We start from the raw sequence: 18,648 nt of genomic DNA, 5'->3' as shown, positions 1-18,648 counted from the left end.
AGGACAATGGATATAAAAATATACATTTTTATGAAAACTTATAGAACTGTACACTTAGATGTACGGTTTTACTTGTACAGATTTACTTGTATATAAATTATAACTCAATGAACTATTAAAAATAAGGCACAAAGTTCTGAAACCGTTTTAACTTAAAAATTATTTATGTAAGTTAGGGGAGAAAAAAGACTGGAGGACATAAATCAAAGTGTTACTAGTTAAATGAATGCTTGGAATGGACATTTTCTTTTATCTTCCAAATGTTCTACAAAACACATGTTGCTCTGCAATTTATTTCTGCAACCTTTAAACAGAAACTGTTCAAAGATGGAGGCTGTTAAAGCAGTTTACTAACTACCTGGGGCTGCTAGAAAAGCTGAGAACCCTGAAGGAGAGCCAATTCCGATGCCACTGTCCTTTCCCAGCCCTTCAATTCCAAGAGCATGTGCTTCAACAGCCCAGAATGCCCACTTCTTAGAAGTGAAAGAAAAACATGAAACAGTTAACTACCCTGTGCTGAGCTAACATTCAAAACAGTAATCCAGAATGCGGGTTTTTAACTTTAACAAGCTTTGAACCCCTGCCACCCACGGAGCTAGAGTTCTCCCCACTCACCAGCAGAGGGACCCTCAGCGCCTTTGAAACTAGTGTCTCTGAGCTACCGCCCAGTGTGAAGCCTGTACCACGAGAACCCACACCATGCCTTAACTTCTTAGGAAAACCATTTAGGTGCTTCAAAAGGTGGAAAGAAAAGAAAAAAAAAAAAGGAGTTCCACAGGTCAGAGATGACTGTATAAAACTGAGTTTAGGACAGTTTAGAACATTTCACAAAAAGGACCCAAGCTTTTTGACATTTAAAACTACTCTTTCAGAAAAAAAAAAAAAAAAAAAAAAAAAAAAGGATGAGGCCAGCACTGTGGCACAGTGGGTTAAGACACAGCCTGCAGAGTTGGCATTCCACGTGGGCATCAGTTCAAGTCCCAGCTGCTCCTCTTCCGATCCAGCTCCCTGCTAATCTCCTGGGAAAGCAGTAGAAGATGGCCCAAGTCCTTGGGTCCCTGCACCCACGTAGAGACCTGGAAGAAGCTCCTGGCTCCTGGCTTCTCCTGGCCCAGCCTCCTCATTATGGCCATTTAGGGAGTGAACCAGTGAACGGAAGATCTCTCTTGTCTTTCCTTCCCTGTGACTCTCTGCCTTTCAAATAAATAAATCTTTAAAAATAAACTTTAAAATATAAACAAATAAGGGGGGAAAAAGAAAAAAATAACTTCCAGTAAAGACAGAGTAAGCTATCTGTAACAAAATATGTAGTGGGACTCGACTGGGAACACTAAACAGCTTCTAGTGAGAGGCGAAAACCAGAGATGAGAAACCAAGATGACAAATAAATATAAATCAGCCATTATCTCTTCAAACAACTGAGCTTGAGCAAAGATAGAAATCCTTGTAACTTGTTTTTCTGGAAAGAAGTTTCTATTCAAAGTGTTTCAAAAGACCACAAAAATGCAACTTTTTTTTTTTTTTCAAATAAAATGTGAGTTCTTTATTATCTCTTTTTTTATCATTACCTCGCATATTTTTGTGAGGCCAGGACTTGGAGCTTGTTCCCACTCCTCTCATTGCTCCCTTTGGTTTTACTATAGAACCTGCACTGCACTAAGTAACTAGATCCTTTCCTTCTCTGCCAAGTGAAAGTCTTCTCAACCAACCTTATGTTCTTCTAGGAATCAATTTGCAGTAATTATAGAAATAGAAACGCAAGGGGCCTGCACTGTGGCATAGTGGGCTAAGCTCCGCCTGAGGCACCTGCATCCCATGTGGGCACTGGTTCATATCCCCGCCGCTCCACTTCCGATCCAGCTCTCTGCTGTGGCCTGGGAAAGCAGTAGAAGATGGCCCAAGTCCTTGGGTCCCTGCACCTTGTGGGAGACCCAGAGGAAGCTCCTGGCTCCTGGCTTCGGATCGGTGCAGCTCCGGCCGTTGTGGCCAATTGCGGAGTGAACCAGCGGATGGAAGACCTCTCTCCCTCTCCCTCTGTCTGTAATTCTGAAATATTTTTAAGAAAATAGAAATGTAAGCTTGAAAATGCGGTAATATAGTAAACTGTATGTCCATATTATAATCTTGTTTGCGCTAATCAGCCCAGCAGGATGATTCAAAAAGATGGTTAGACTGTTTTTTCAAACGTGTCCTTAATGTTCCGTTCCATTTGACTGGTAGGCCTCGAGTCCTAGGAGTTCACAGACACCACTGCTACCACCCCCCGTGTCCGCACACCAGGGGAAACCGCGCGTGGGCGCCCTCCGCCTGCTACCCTCGCCCTTGGTGGCATCCGCTCCTCGGTGAGCCATTGGAGACTTCCGCCTCACAGCGTGCGGGGACCGGGAGCCAAGACTGTCTCCCGCATCCTCCCCAGGCTGCACATCCACCGGAGCGTCTCGGAGCGAAGCGACTCGGGGGACAAATCCCACCAGCGCAGGCCGCCCTCAGAGAGCCCCGCGGCCGCCCCACGTCGCGGGCGCCGAGCGCGCGCCGCTCGCCCCCTCTTTTCCCGCCCAGCCCCAGGGCCTCCCGGAAGGGGCGTGGCCCGCCGGAAGTCCTCGCGCCACGGAAAGGAAGGCGTTTCCGGCTCCGGCGTCATGGCTGACAGCGGCCCTGAGGAGGCGCCGGCCGCGGGCGGCGGGAAGAGGCAGCAGTTCGGGAGCCGGTTCCTGAAGGACCCGGCGCGCGTCTTCCACCACAATGCCTGGTAGCCGCCCTGCCCCTCGCCCAGTCTGCGTGTCCCCCACCGCGGAGGGCTCCGAGAAGCCCCTGACCGCTGGCCCCAGCGGAGGCGCGCTCCTCCCGGGGCAGGTGCGCCCCCGGACCAGCGACTGAGCCCGCCGGCGGCCGGGCCGTGAGAGCGCTAAGCTGCCCGTTTGGTTTCCTCAGGGACAATGTGGAATGGTCGGAAGAGCAGGCCGCGGCGGCGGAGAGGAAGGTCCAGGAGAACAGTTCTCAGCGCGTGTGCGCGGAGAAACAAGGTGCGCTCGGGGTGTCGGCGGCCGGCGGCCAGCGGCCAGCGGAAGGCGTCTCCCGGGGAGGCCGGGGAGCCTTTGCTACTGGCCGGAGTAGAACGCGAGGAGGGCATGGGGAAGGAGCGGAGAGGCTGCGCCTTGGAATCTGGTTAGGGTTTGCAGGATGCTCTGACCGGGAAGCGGGTTTCTTCGTGGTGGTTTCTGTTTGGGGAGAGTAACTGTCTATCGTTTTCTAGTGGTTGTATGTTTTGTTACCTGCGTGAGTCTCTGGCAGCCATTAGATCACATCTCCGTCTCTTTTTCTGTAACTCTACCTTTCAAATAAATAAATAAATAAATAAAATCTTTTAAAATAGATTTAAAAAATAAAGATAGGGCAGGTTGATACTATATGATAAAAGACAATTGATGCTAGGACTCCAGTTTTGGAAGTAGGACCCACTGAAAGGGTTTTGCACCACCGTGGAAGATTCCGGTTAGCAGATATTCACCCTGCTTAGCTTGACAGAGACTAGATCAAAGCAAGTTAGAGTTGAAAGGGATTTTGAAAATTTCCTCTTTATTGTTCAAGAAACTTGCACACAGGCACAAGTCTAGTGCTTTGCTGAGAGGTCAGTAGTTGCACTGGGGACACTCAAGCCCATTCTTAAAGGCTTTTATTCTACACAGTGAAGGCCCTGAGGCTCCTGGATCACCCTAAAACAGCAGTCCGCCTGTCCACTGTCCGTCCTCCTGTCCACCAATTCATCACTGCTCGCCTGAACTCGCTTCTCCCTCCTGCCGGCATTTTCTGCTTTCCTTTCAGACTTGTTTCATGTTCAGTTCTGATAGTAATATTTAGTTCATTTTGGAGCTCCACACTCTTAAAGCCACAGACAGGAGCTCATTTAAGGAAGAGCTACCTGGGTAGTAGCCATGGAGATTGTGTTTGGAACAACTGAAGAGCCTGGGACATTCAGCTTCCAAAAGAGAAGAGGAGGCCCGCGCCGCGGCTCACTAGGCTAATCCTCCGCCTAGCGGCGCCGGCACACCGGGTTCTAGTCCCGGTCGGGGCGCCGGAGTCTGTCCCGGTTGCCCCTCTTCCAGGCCAGCTCTCTGCTGTGGCCTGGGAGTGCAGTGGAGGATGGCCCAGGTGCTTGGGCCCTGCACCCCATGGGAGACCAGGAAAAGCACCTGGCTCCTGGCTCCTGCCATCGGATCAGCGCGGTGCGCCGGCCGCGGCGGCCATTGGAGGGTGAACCAACAGCAAAAGGAAGACCTTTCTCTCTGTCTCTCTCTCTCACTGTCCACTCTGCCTGTGGAAAAAAAAAAAAAAAAGAGGAAGGTAACTGCTCTCCAGTGTGCAGGCATTCTGGACGGCCCTGAGGAAGTCTAGGAACTTTGGCTAGAAGCGGTGAGACAGATTTGTGCTTGATTTTAGAATTTTCCAGCAGTTAAGAGGCATCCAAAGACATGGGAACGTTGATAGGTAGTAAGTTCCCTGACAGTTCAAGCAGAAGTTAGGCTCCCTGGGGAATAATGAAAAGGGAGGACTCAACTATAAGGAATGATACGTGGCAAGACTGACTCCGAGAGACTGGTTCTGCGTGAGAGTGCTTGGAGTATAAAATGGCATTTGGTGAATCAGGGTAAGTGACGTTAGATTTAACTATTTCAGATCTGATTGTTTTTTCCTCAAATTTTTACAGTTGATTATGAGATCAACGCACATAAATACTGGAATGACTTCTACAAAATCCATGAAAATGGGTTTTTCAAGGATAGACATTGGCTTTTTACTGAATTCCCTGAGCTGGCACCTAGCCAAAACCAAAATCCTGTGAAGAGTGGAATGCCTGAAAGCAGAAGCAGCGAGGGCGGACCTGGGTCAGCAGCAGAACAGCACGAGCGTTCTTGGAACAGCTTTGGCCATGAAACGCAGCTGCCTCCTGTGCAGGAGAGCGTGGCTCAGCAACTCAGCCGCCTGGACATTGGTGCAGATGAGTTTCCTGGATGCTCAGCCACCTACCGAATACTCGAGGTAATCTCTTTTGTTTTTGTTTTTGTTTTTGTTTTTGTTTTGTACTGCTAGTTAGTTAAGCTATCATGTTGGGCACATGGGGTAGCATATAAAGGCTGACTGAAATGTGACTTTTGTCTGCTGACGCTGTCTCGATTTGCCTGGAATCATCTCCACTGTTGAATTAACAACATGCCCTAAACACAAGCAGACGTCTGATTGTGACAGACAAAAGTAGATCACCTGAGGTGCACCTTGGGAATACCAGGTAGCCGATGCTCTGGGGAAAAGCCCCTAAGACTTGTTACTTTTCTTCTAACAGAATCAAAGGAAGTGGGCTATGCTAGTCTTCTACCTGGGGGAATTCTTATCTTGGGTTCTAGCTTGGATGGGTCTACAGATGCTGGCGTGGGGAAAGCACTGAGGCGGGCACCGTCACATAATGCACTGATAGGGACTGCGTCCTCCACTGGGAGCTGGTTCTGGAGCCCTGGGGTTGAGACTGGTCACATGATTTCAAACAAGTACCTCACCACCACCACCACGCTTATCAATGGGATTTCTTCCTCTGCCTCATACGTATGAGGATTGTGATAATATATACAGAATGTCTAAGAACATATTCTGGCATGCAGTAATCCCACAGTAAATGGCCTGGTTTTTGTGTGGGGGTTTTGTTGTGTCTTAATTGAGAGGCAGAAGCAGACACAGAGTTCTGTCTGCTGGTTCACTCCCCAAATGCCTGCAGTGGCCAAGGCTAGGTTGGAGCCAAAGCTAAGAGCCAGGAATTCATTGCAGCTCTCCCCACATGGATGGCAGGAATCAATCACTTGGACTATCCCTTCTGCTCCCAGGGTCTGCAGTAGCAAGAATGCTAGGATCAGCAGCTAGAAGCAGGAATCAAACCCAGGTATTCCAGAGTGGGATATGGGTATCTGAACTGCTAGACTGAATACCCACTCAATGGTTGCTAATTTTTTTTTTTTAAGATTTATTTATTTATTTGAAAGGCAGAGTTATAGAGAGGCGGGGGAGAAAGAGAGAGAGAGAAAGAGATCTTTAGTCCACTGGGTTCACTTCCCAAATGGCCACAATGGCTGGAGCAGCACCAGACCAAAGCCAGGAGCCTGGAACTCCATCCAGGTCTCCCACTTGGGTGCAAGACCGCAAATACTTGGGCCATTTTCTGCTGCTTTCCCAGGCACATTAGCAGGGAACTGGATTTGAAGTAGAGCAGCTGGGACTTGAACTGGTATTCACACGGCAAACTGGCATAGGCGGTAGCTTCTGCTGTACTGCGCTGCCTGCCCTATGGTTGCTGTTTTTCTGTTTTTGTAGGGCTAGGTTACTGTGGTCCCCTTTTCATAAAATTTTCAGCTCAGCCAATTAGAAATAGTTTTCCAATAATTTAGTGGAGTTCATTAAGAAAAAATTTCATCTACAGGACCATATGCTAGAAGCCCATGTTCTTGTCTTCGAGCTGTCCCTTTAAGGGTTCCTGAGGTCAAGATCAGGGAGTGCTGTGGGTTCTATTTAACTGATATGGCACTCAATGCAGTTAGGCAAGGTTATGTGTTGTTAGGTGTTTGTTATTTATCTTGCTGCAGGAACTTAATTCTTTAGGAAGTCCTGTGACTGATAATTTGTTTCTGTCTGCAGGTTGGTTGTGGTGTAGGAAACACAGTCTTTCCAATTTTACAAACTAACAAGTAAGTATGTGGTCAGGTTTAACTACATGACAGCAAAGAGGGAAAATATGAATGTTGTTTTTCAAAACTCTTGCTGTATCAAACTGTCGCTGGTGGTTATCCTGAAGCACGGATTACGGGGAGTTTAGATTTCTGCCTTATCTGTTAGTGGGTTGTTTTAATTTAGTTTGAGTTACCTTTGTCATCAGGGCATTTTGTGAGATTTAAAGGCGTTGCAGTGTAGTGCCTCCTCTGAGGTGCTTGCAGCGGGTGCCTCCCCGCCCTCGTCAGCTCTCCGCTGTCGCTGTCGTCAGCGCCGTGGTCGTGTTGAAAGCTGAGAACGCGCTGAGGAAAGCACACTGGTTTTGTACACCACACAGAACACTTCTGCCACCAGATGAGTAGGTTTTTCCCAACACTGACCAAATCCCGAATCTCCAGTACTAGCTGGCCATGCTGCAGTTCCATGCTGACACTCTGTACCTGGAGTTAGCTTCAGATCCTCTTAGCGAGCTCAGTCCCACGACACTGCCCACTACTGCAGGTGCCTGGTGCAAGTCTAGGCCTCCCGTGTGTGTGCCTGTCCTGCAGGGTTCCCACACCCACCTCCTTGTGGTTGAGAATTTCCTAGAACAAGTCACAGAACTGTTTTGCTCAGCTGTGTCTTATGAAGCACGTTCTGGGACAGGGGCCCCTGTTCTCACGCACACTACGACTGTTACACAAACACTGGACTCACCTCCAGGAAGGGAACATTCATTGAGTAAGGCCTGTAGGAGAAAGGGGCGAGTCACAGCCAGGCCCAGATCCATGCATGTCCCTGCACAGAGAGAGGTGCAGGAATTTATGGGACTAGGGTGACGGGCAGAACTGGGTGAGACAAAGCTACAAAACCAAATGGGGCAGAGGAAGGGCTGGGGAAAGTCCCTTGAACACGCACCTTGACAGATCGTGGCTTACATGCAGCGTATGTTCAAAGACGGCTGCTAAAACGTCATTGCAGGTGTGTCATTTGATGTTAGAGTGACTGCAAGGTGGCCCTCCATCGGCCTGGGTTGATCTGACGTGCACAGGTTCCAGTCACAAGGTTGGCTGCAGCTACTTCTATCCAGTCTTTTCCAGGGACCCTGGTAAGATGGATCAGAAGGTTGTTTTTTTGTTGTTGTTTGTTTTTTTTTTTTTGGTTTTTTTTTGTTTTTTGCAAAAGCAACTATTATGGGACTGCAAGTTAGTATGCAACAGGAAGGCAAAGAACTCTCATGGGCTGTTAGTGTGTTGGGCAGCCATGGAAAGCTTGCTGTTGAGCAAGGGGAGTGGAATCTTTTGTTGTCCTGGATTGAGTTCCTGGCTTTGGCGTCAGTCCAGCCCTGGCTGTCATTGGCATTTAAATTATGGACCAGTGAAAGGGAGCTCTCTGTCTCTGCCTCTCGAAATGTTTATTTAATAGCCACAGGTAGCTAGTGACTCCCATACTGAACAGAGCCGATCCACCGAGTCTGGTCTTCATTGTGCCTCCCAGAAACTGTGGATCAGCAGTTTGGAGGGCAGCAGAGCTGGGGCCTTTGAGAAGGTAGAGTTGGCTCCAGGAATAAGCCCAACAGTGCAGAATAGCCTTCCCCTGCCCCCACCTCCTTATCCTCCCCAACCAAAAGTTCTGAAGCTCTGGGTTGCTTTGTAGTAGGATGTCTTCTGAATAAATGCACAGCGCATTTTCTAATTGACAATAATTCCGGTAGTTATTAATGCCAGTATTGCAGTTTTTTGTATAGTTTCTTTGTGCTATGACTTTTGTTAGACATTGGGGAAAATAAAAATAAGCACAGGGACTTTGTCATTTCATCTTTGTCTCTTAGCATCTGGGGTAAATCCTGTGCATAGGGGGTCCTCCGTGGATGTTTGACCAAATTTGCTATCACACCATTTGCTGTGCTGTGGGGCGGGCGGACAGGCAGGTACAGATGTGGTCTTTGCTATCACACCATTCCCTGTGCCGTGGGGCGGGCGGGCGGGCAGGCAGGTACAGATGTGGTCTTTGCTATCACACCATTGGCTGTGCCGTGGGGCGGGCGGGCGGGCAGGCAGGTACAGATGTGGTCTTTGCTATCACACCATTCCCTGTGCCGTGGGGCGGGTGGGCACAGATGTGATCCTGGCATGGAGAAAGCACCAAGGCAGCCCAGAGAGCTGATAGGGGAATTCTCACGGTGCTTGTCGCTCCCCCTCTTCGTGGAGGAACGACACAGGACCCTGCGCTGTTCTTTCGTCTGCTCGGCCCTCCCCGGGTTTGCTGCTGGTTCTTCCCGGGTTGGCTACTATCCTACTATCCCTTCCACCTCCGTGGAAGGGCAGTTCCCCCTGGCCACATTCCCCACTTCCGCAGGGGAGCGGCACACCGCCGGCCGGCTCTTCTCGGGGGCTGCACAGGTGTTCCTTCAGCTAGATGTTCCCCTTAGATGTTCCCCTTAGATGTTCCCCATAGATGTTCCCGGTACATGCCGTCTCTCTCCTCCTTTATAGTCCTCCTCCGCCAATCCCAACTCGGCTGCCCACACGCCGAGTACGCTGCTCTCCAATCAGGAGCAAGTCCTACAGTTTATTGGTTAAACTGGAGGCAGCTGTGCGGAAGCTGTTTACTTCTCTCCCATCGCCATATTGTGGGAGAGCAGATGCATAGAATAAGTCTTAATTCCAGTAACTCAGTCTAGTCCGGTTTGCTCCCCACAGTGCTGTTAGGCAAGGCCTGATCTGAAGGAAAAATAGGATTTCTGAAGGCAGAGGAAGAAAAGAGGACATGGTTTTGAAGCTCTCTGGTCATTTGATAAACTTAATATTAGCTGTATCTGCAGGGCCCAAAGAAGGGTATAACATGAAAAAGGGGTTTTACTGAAATGAAATATGTTGTGTCTTACAAGTGTGGCTTCCTTGCATGAATGGTACCGTATTTTAACTCTGCTACACAAGAAAGAGAATAGACATACAGCTGTTGGTAGCCTAACTTCTGGGTTTTTTTGCTCATTTCAGCGACCCAGGACTCTTTGTCTACTGTTGTGATTTTTCTTCCACAGCTGTGGAGCTGGTCCAGGTAAGTGCAGTGGCTCCTCTCATCTGTCTCTCTCATCAGAGGAAAATGGGGGCTCCTAAAGTTCAAGATCTCTAGCTGTATTCCTGTTGTAAGTGGTCTGGAAATCAAAGATTCCTGGGAACAGCCCGAAGTCAGGATCCAGGCACAGGTGACGAATCTGCCACCTAGCACCTGGGAAACTTCCGGCAGGTTTTTTGACGCTCAGCTTGTGTTTTAAGGATTGAAATGAGATGATTCAGTCAAGGTTCTCTGAGTTACAAGTAACAAACTTGCAGACTGAAACAATGAAAGGGAACATCACAGTACCTAGGGTGTCAGGTGTAGCCCAGACCAGGGAAGGACTGGAACTTGGTCCTACAGAGGTGTGAGTTACAAGGCAAGCGGGGCTGGCTGGGGAGGAGTCGCCTCCCTCCCTGCCGCCATCGCTCCCGCCCAGGTTCCTGTTGCTTGCCTCTCACTGCCCAGCGCAGGAAGTATGTTTTCCCCTTGCGGAGCGGCTGTCTCTAGTAGGTGTTTCCTGAATTTGCGCCTTCCCTGGCGAGCTTCCCCTCATCAGTCTGTCCTGTTCAGGGCTTCACAGAGCCTCACCGGCATAGCTGTCCTGACTGCAGAAGCCCTGGGACGAGTCTGGGTAACACAGCCCAGCTGACGACTCTGCATCTTTGAATTGGCCATGGCCAGTGAGGAAGCACACCCCGGTTCCGGAGGAAAAGGCCAGGGCCAGGGAGGATGCCTGTTGCCACCCTGTACCTGCTGCTGGCACAGGCACTGAGGGACCAGCAGTTAGCTGCTCTGACAGGGTAAGATCAGATAAACATTGAGAGCTATCGTTACTTAATTTTATAATAACAAGGTATAGGTTGAATTTTCTTCATCTAGAACAAGATTTTCCTAGAGAATTCTGTGGCCTGTGTCATATTTCATAATTCAGAGTTGTTTTAAGTCATGGTTTTTAAATATTCTCTCCCTCCTTAGGAGGTTTTTCTTTTCCCTCTTGGACACTTATTTTCTTGATGATTTTCCAGTTGTCAGCTTTGACCTCACACGTGAGAAATTTAGAAATGGCATCAGAGTGCGAGTAGGGGGAGTGGAAATACCCCTTTTGAAAAGCACTGGTGAGGGGCTGTGGTGTAGTGAGTTAAGCCGCCATTTGTAGCACTGGTGTCCCATGTGGGCCACCGTTCAAGTCCTGGCTGCTCCACTTCACTCCACCTCCCTGTATGTGCCTGGGAAAACAGCATGGAATGGCTTAAGTGCTCGGGCCCCTGTACCCATGTGGGAGGCCCAGAAGAAGCTCCTGGCTCCCAGCTTCTGCTTGGCCCAGCTCTGTTCATTGCAGTCATTTGGGGAGTGAACCAGGGGATGGAAGATCATTCGATCTCTCTCTCTCTCCCTCTCCCTTTCTCTCCGTAACTCTGACTTGCAAATAAATCTTTTAAAAAAAGAACAGCCCTGGTGAGAGTCCATGGCGTCTTCTTGGTGTTTTTCCTGATTCCTACCCTGGAGTCCTGTCTGGAAATCGCGTGTTGTGATGACTGACACAGTTCCCCTGTTAGAAGTAGCAGGGGCAGCTTTTCACCAGACGATGTGGACATGTTCTAACCCACGGTCTCTTGCTGCTATGCAGACACATCCGGAATATGATCCTTCCCGGTGTTTTGCCTTCATTCATGATCTGTGTGATGAAACTCAGAGTTACCCAGTGCCTGGAGGCACTCTTGATGTCATCATCCTCATATTTGTTCTGTCAGCAATTGTTCCAGACAAGTAAGTTTCAGGACCCTTAGCCAGCAGCGTAACAAAAACAAAGCTTTGGTCCCAGACCCTGGTGTTGGAGTTGGCCCTAACTGAAGAGGGTTTTCTGTGTTCTGGTAGAGGGGAAAGCCGCACCCTCCGTATCGGTAGGAACATCTCAGCAGTTGTCCCCAACGTGTCTTCGAGTTGCCCTTCTGTTTCAGCCTATGAACTTCTGCTTGCCGGACGCAGCAGTTGGTTCTTTGCCTTCTGGTGGGAGGGTGCCCTCTTTAGTGAGAAAACAAACGCCAACTGAGCCTCTCAGAGCTTGCAGTTTCAGAACTGTGGGTGCTGCACTTGTTAGGGGAGATTCAGGATTGGCTTTGTAAATGCTTTCAGTAAGACAAGTATAGTAGCAGAGCAGAATTTATGTTGAAGGTTAACTGCCGTGTTCTCTGCTTAAGTTGTTTGGCAAAGTGCAGAACAGAATTCCCTAAAATCAGATCTAGAAGAAAGGAAAGTCAAATGCTGTGCTCTAAATGATACTAGAAAAACCTCATAGGCTTCGGGCAGCCAATAGTCCCTAAGATCCTATGTCTAAAGGAAACAGAATGGATCTGAAAGATCGGGCCCCATCCGCTGGTTCCAAAGAATCCCTAGTGAGCCCAGACAGGGGCCAGGGCTTGGCCGTGTATCAGTGGTCTGGGTAGACCACAGCCCAAAGGTATGCAGTTAGTTTCAAACATCTCTGAACATCAAAGCCAACTATAGGATAATGAAGTAAGTTAGCATTAGGGGGACCAGGTCAGCAGGTGTCAGAAAGCCAGATCACGTGGCTGAAGACATCACGAGGACCTGGTGCTAGCTCCGCAGGGCAGGAGCTCTGAGGAGCTTCTGCAACCCTCTTTTCCTCTAACAGCACTGGAGTCAGCCCACCTGGCAGGGAGGGAGAGAGGGTGAAGTGAAGGACAGCCCAAAAGGCTTGGCCTGGTTCTAACGGTTAATAACTGCAGAAGTTTAAATGCTACGAACTGGAAGAATTGACACAGATGGAAAGAAAACATTCAGCGTTCACTATTCAAAAATTCAATTAACTTTGAAATGTTTTTTATTATAAGTCTGTAGCATTTCTGATTCTGAAGTTATGAAAGCTTAAACCTGACCGGGACTTTTGGAGAGCCTGCAGTGGGAAGTGCAGGGGAAATGTAGCGCCCCCTTCCTGCAGGACTGCTGTGTGCTGGTCGTGTCACCTGTGTCCAGTGTCTGTTCTGACTGACAGGTCTTCATTTAGCAAACAGAAAGACAAGGGCTCTGCACTGGACGCGCAGGTCCAGTGGGCAGACAGGTGCCTCGTTAGCAGTCCCCCCACTGAGTGGTCAGGGCTCGGCTCAGGCAGCCACGAGAGCACAGGTCAGGGATGGCCATCCCAGGGTGGAGAGGAAGCAAGTCAGATAATAGAGAGCCAGGCCCCTGGGAGTAGCTGGCAGTTGGCAGCTGACGTGTGCTCCGGCTCTAACCGAAGCAAGGGCAGAGGAGCCAGGATTTCGGGGTTGGTGTGGCAGAGGTAGGAAGTCCCCTAGCTTTTTGAGATAAGCTGCAGGGGAAAGGCACCTTGTCCCTAAGGAGACTGATCTTCCTCCGTGCTGCCCCCTCCGCCAAGGATGCAGAAGGCCATCAGCAGGCTGAGCAGACTCCTGAGGCCAGGAGGGATGATGCTTCTGCGAGATTATGGCCGCTACGACATGGCTCAGCTTCGATTTAAAAAAGGTATTCTTTTAATTTTATTGATTTATTTGAGAGGGAGAGGCAGTGAGAGAGGTTTTCCATCCACTGGTTCACTCCCCAAATGGCTGCAACAGCTGCAGCTGTGCCAATCAGGAGCCAGGAGCCTCCTCTGGGTCTCCCATGCAGGTGCAGGGGCCCAAGGACCCAGGCCATCTCCTACTGCTTGCCCAGGCCACAGAAGAGAGCTGGATTGGAAGAGGAGCAGCCGGAACCAGAACCAGTGCCCATATGGGATGCCGGCACCTTAGGCAGACAATTAAGCTACTGCGCCACAGTGCCTGCCCCAAGGGGAGTGTATTTTTGGAGAAAAGAGGCTTGTTTAATCTAGATATTGAGCTTTTGTTAACCAAGACAGCTACTTTTAGAAGAGCTATTTTTAGAAACACATTTGATTACATAAATAATTTTAAAGTATGATGTGACAAAACACGCCATAAGAAAGCTAAAGAAACATTTTCCATACATGTAACAAACTAGGGCTGGATGTCTGCTCTCCCAGGGCCTGCTATGGAATTGATAAGGGAAAGACAGTGACCCACCCAAAAAACCAGGCAGGGAGTAGTCAGTTCAGAGGACAGAAGAACGTGTCTAAACAGCTATTAAACCTTCAAGGAAATTAAAATAATGAGATGGTATATAAGCCTGTTACAGTGCAAAGGAAAGGGTCCAGTCCTCAATCGCTGGTAGACAGGGATTGTTGTGGCCTTTTTTTAAGCACCCTAGTGTTTATTCCGTCCAGCGATCTTAGGAACTCTCCAAGAGCTAGCTAGTCCATGGCACATGAAAGCAGGATCTTAGGGAATACATGAGGGCCTCCAGGTGGGGGCTTGGGGTGGTCCCTGCCTGCTGATCTGGGGGTTCTTTCGTGTTACAAAGGAAGAAAAGCTGTGGGTAGGTGAGTATTTAAAACTTGATCCCGTGTGTCACAGTCACTGAGAGAGAATACATGCTTCTGTGGGAGGAGGGGTGATAGGGACATTCAGGCCCCCGTGGGGCTGTAGAAGGACGGCTAGGGGAGTTGGCAGCAGCAGGGGCGCTTATCCACAATAAACATACATGAGTTAATCATGTTTGAGTGTGAAGATACGTGAAGAGGCCTGTAACAGGACAGGCACCAAGACAGTGGTGGTGACGACAGTGACTGTCTCCTGTATCCTGCAACAGCTGCGCCGCTGGCTTTTATTATTTATCAGCTGCTTGTGCTGCCGATGTAGTCAGGGAGGGGAGAGTAGTGAGCAGAGCTGTTTTCTAAGCAAGGAGCCAAGAATCGTTTCCTTTAACATTGGCATTTGCTTGTTCCCATTGAGCTGCTCTTCTCCAAAGCACTGTTCCAGGCAAGAAATTTCAGTTTCCTGCCAAGTGCACCCAACAAAGGAGTCTATCTAAGAAAGTGATATCTCGGTGCACATTTGATTAGTGATGAAATTGGAAGAAGTGCCTTACAATGACCCTAATTCATTTCGTGTCACTCTGCAGGTCAATGTCTGTCTGGAAATTTCTATGTGAGAGGTGATGGCACCAGAGTTTACTTCTTCACACAGGGTATGACTGTGCTAACCCCCAAACGCCACATTAGATGGTCATCAGTGTACCTTGAGAAGGGAAATAATCCGCCCCTTTGACCTTCCAGACAGCCTTTTCCCTAACAGTCCCCGCCCAGCCCCTACTGCCAAGCCACTCTGAGCTCTCAGACAGCCCTGGCTCATGCGTGCCTTCAGTCCACTGCTTTCCTCTTTGTCACTTTGTCCAGAGTGAGGAATCTACCCATTTGGTAAGACTCATCTCCAGTCCAGCCTGACTCGGCCTGTACACGCTGGGTTGTGCTTAGGTGTGCCCATGTCCGGGTATGTCATTCCCTGGGTTCCAGGTGTGACCCAGAACTTCTGCCTCTGTTCCTTGCCTTGTCCAAAAGCCTCATCACCCACCAGTGCCCTAGGAACACTGCATTCACGGGCCCATTGTTCAGTCACAGACTTTGAGCCACAGATAAAGTGATAAAACCTTTGCCTAAAAATAATTGCTTTAACCCATTGGTGGGTAAAATAAGTTAATTAATTTTTGCATATAATCTAAAGGTATTCCTAGAGCCCTGAAGGCCTATAATAAACTGAAGGGTAAAAAAACCCTTGGCCTACAGCTCGCACCTTTTAAAAAATCCCTTGCCATCAGCTGTCTGTTAGAGAAGCCCCTTCTGGGTTCAGGGCTGCCGTCCCTAAGCATGAGCTTGCTGCCACCAAGCCTCCACTGCATTTGTAACTGGACAGCACTGCTGGAGCCGCTGAAACGCATAGCACACATGATGACAGCAGTCTCACAGAGCCCCGTTCCTCATAAGAAAGAATAGACAGATACCCTTCCCTTGGGGTAAATGTTTATATATCTTCTCCTTTCTGAACCAGATGAACTGGACACACTGTTCACCACTGCTGGACTCGAGAAGGTTCAGAACTTGGTCGATCGCCGACTGCAGGTGAATCGAGGGAAGCAGCTAACGATGTACCGGGTTTGGATTCAGTGCAAATACCGCAGACCGCTGCTGTCCAGCACCAGCTGAGAGGCACCCGCTCCTGACACGATGCGAGCCCATTGTGTTGCAGGGCTTTTTCAGAAATACCTGTGGCCCAAGGACTTGGGTCCCTGCCACTCACCTGGGAGACAAGCATGGAGGTCCAGGCTCCTTGCTCTGGTTTGGCCCAGGCCCAGCTATTACAGGCGTTTGAAGAGTGAACCTGTGAATGGAACCTCTCTGACTTGTGTTTCCTTTCTTTCTCTCTCTCTCTCTTTCTTCCCCACTCCTTCTTCTCCCTCCCTTTCACCTCCCCCACCTCTGCCTTTTAAATAAATTTTGAAAAAATTTTTAAAGTACTATATAGATGATATCTTATTGCTGTGTCCATCAAGAATTCAGACTCAAACCTTGAACGTAAAAGTGATTACCTTTATTTTTTTTTTTTTTATGGGATGCCAGCCCCTACCTTTAATTTATTTTAAAAGAGTTACAGAGGGGTCAGCGCTGTGGCGCAGCGGGTTAAAGCCCTGGCCTGAAGTGCCAGCATCCCATGTGGGCACCAGTTCTAGTCCTGGCTGCTCCTCTTCCAATCCATCTCTCTCCTATGGCCTGGGAAAGCAGTAGAAGATGACGCAAGTCCTTGGGCCCCAGCACCCATATGGGAGACCCGGAAGAAGCTCCTGGCTTCGGATCAACGCAGCTCTGACCATTGCGGCCATCTGGGGAGTGAAGCAGTTGATGGAAGACCTCTCTCTCTGTATCTACCTCTCTCTCTAATTCTTTCAAGTAAATAAAATAAATCTTTAAAAAAGTTACAGAGAAAGATCTTCCATCTGCTGGTCACTCCCAAGATGGTCTAGGCCAGGCTAAAGCCAGGAGCCAGGAGCTTAATCTAGATCTCCCATGTATGGCAGGGCCCAAGTACTTGGGCCATCCTCCCCTGCTTTCCCAGGTGCATTAGCAGGGAGCTGGATCCAAAGTGGAGCAGCTAAGACAGGAACCAGCAATATGTGTGATGTTGGCGTCACAGGTGGCAGTTTTACCCACCATGCCACAGTGCTGGCTCCTGATTTTTTTTTTTTTTTTTTTGTCAGAGTGGACAGTGAGAGAGAGAGACAGAAAGGTCTTCCTTTTCTGTTAGCTCACCTCCCAATGGCCACTGCGGCTGGCGCACCTCGCTGATCCAAAGCCAGGAGCCAGGTGCTTCTGGTCTCCCATGGGGTGCAGGGCCCAAACACTTGGGCCATCCTCCACTGTACACCCGGGTCACAGCAGAGAGCTGGACAGGAAGAGGGGCAACCAGGACAGAATCTGGTGCCCCAACCGGGACTAGAACCCGGGGTGCCGGCGCCATAGGCGGAGGATTAGCCAAATGAGCCGGGGCACCAGCCCCTGATTACTTTTTTATCAAGATCCTAACAATTGTGCTGAATACTTGTAAAGCTCTTATTTTTTATTATTTTTTATTTATTTTTTTACTTTTTGACAGGCAGAGTTAGAGAGACAGAGAGAAAGTGTTTTCCTTTTCCATTTCCTTTTCCATTGATTCACCCCCCTATGTGGCCACTACGGCTGGCGCGCTGTGCCAATCAGGAGCCAGGTGCCTCCTCCTGGTCTCCCATGTGGGTGCAGGGCCCAAGGACCTGGGCCATCCTCCACTGCCTTCCTGGGCCACAGCAGAGAGCTGGACTGGAAGAGGAGCTACCAGGACAGAATCCAGCGCCCCAACCGGGACTAGAACCCGGGGTGCCGGCTCCGCAGGCGTAAAGCTCTTTAATATGTTCTTTTCTCTCAAGTTCTTTCTTACTTGGAGATCTCAGTTTGTCTTGCCATTTTATAATTAATAACTATAAACTTTTCTTCATGAGAGTTATGAATTTTAAAACTTAAGAAATTTATCTCCATAAGAAAGTTGTATGTGGTTAAGTGTCATTTGATCATCCATTACAGTGTGTAGTTTGGAAATTCAAATTCCTGCCTGGGCAGCCGTGCCTGATACCTGCAGAGGCGACTACAGGTTTCATTAAAGTCATCAGGAGAGCAGCTTGAAAGAATCCAGTCTCCGGTCTGTCTCGGGATGTTCCTGACCCAAAAGTGTCCCTGGAAAGAGCATCTTGTTAAGTAATTGCTCATGATCTCCCTTTAAATTTTAATTCCATTGATTTTAAACACCATTCCCTCTTAAATCTGTGTCTAAACAACAAAAAGGGTCTTCTCTTTTAACAAAGTAGCTTGTTGTGCCCTTAAATGATCCACAGAAGGAAGTGAGAGAACTACTTAATTTGGGCCACATCACTTCAGCCAGGAGCTGAGATTGCAGTCCAGGTCTCATGTGAGTGGCAGAGCCTCAGCCCCGTGAGCCGTCCCCTGCTGCTCTCCAGGGCCTGCAGTAGCAGGAGGCTGGAGTCAGGAGCCAGAGCCGGGAATCAGTCAGGCACTTGAATGTGGGATACTGCTGTAATAACCACCAGGCTGCACACTCCACTCCACGTCTGAGCGTGGTTGTCATCAGCATCAGATACTTTATGTGGTCTGCCTCTATTTATTTTTTAAGATTTATGTATTTAGTTACACAGAGGGACAGACAGAAAACTCATCCATCCACTGGTTCACTCCCCAAATGTCCACAACAGCCGGACTGGGCTGATCCAGAGCCAGGAGCTTCCTCCAGATCTCCCATGTGGGTGCAGGGGCCCAAGCACTTGGATCATCCACCACTGCTTTCCCAGGCCATTAGCAGGGAGCTCAATCCGAAGTGAAGCAGTTGGGACTCAATCCAGCACCAATAAGGATGCCGGCACCTCAAGTGAAGGCTTAACTTAGTATGCCACAGC

The 18,648-nt window shown here is 49.1% G+C and overlaps 1 protein-coding gene across 23 annotated transcripts in view; it reads left to right on the top strand.

Annotated features, from left to right (window-relative positions):
- The first annotated feature begins 2,570 nt into the window (after positions 1-2,570).
- The window catches only part of METTL2A (methyltransferase 2A, tRNA N3-cytidine), a 34,481-nt gene continuing 18,403 nt past the window's right edge, over positions 2,571-18,648 (top strand). For 7 of the 23 annotated variants that reach the window (XR_016223547.1, XR_007911353.3, XR_016223545.1 and 4 more), the window contains exons 1-9: positions 2,571-2,749; positions 2,932-3,023; positions 4,706-5,037; positions 6,676-6,725; positions 9,726-9,786; positions 11,414-11,553; positions 13,181-13,287; positions 14,782-14,847; positions 15,705-15,775. Coding sequence is in view for 10 of the 23 variants with exons in the window: in XM_051825112.3 (XP_051681072.1) it covers positions 2,640-2,749; positions 2,932-3,023; positions 4,706-5,037; positions 6,676-6,725; positions 9,726-9,786; positions 11,414-11,553; positions 13,181-13,287; positions 14,782-14,847; positions 15,705-15,775 (1,029 nt within the window). In the remaining 13 variants the exon portion in view is untranslated. Of the gene's footprint in view, positions 2,750-2,931; positions 3,024-4,705; positions 5,038-6,675; positions 6,726-9,725; positions 9,787-10,356; positions 11,381-11,413; positions 11,554-13,180; positions 13,288-14,781; positions 14,848-15,704; positions 16,171-17,764; positions 18,022-18,648 lie in introns of those variants that run through there. The other 16 variants (XR_016223543.1, XR_016223542.1, XR_016223544.1 and 13 more) reach the window with 13 other exon arrangements.

Source organism: Oryctolagus cuniculus, chromosome 17 (assembly GCF_051225735.1).
Source record: "Oryctolagus cuniculus isolate XC-2025 breed Fujian yellow rabbit chromosome 17, ASM5122573v1, whole genome shotgun sequence".
In the NCBI taxonomy this organism is placed as follows: Eukaryota; Metazoa; Chordata; class Mammalia; order Lagomorpha; family Leporidae; genus Oryctolagus; species Oryctolagus cuniculus.
Note: the sequence above shows the minus strand (reverse complement) of the source record. Positions and strands in the feature narration are given on the sequence as shown.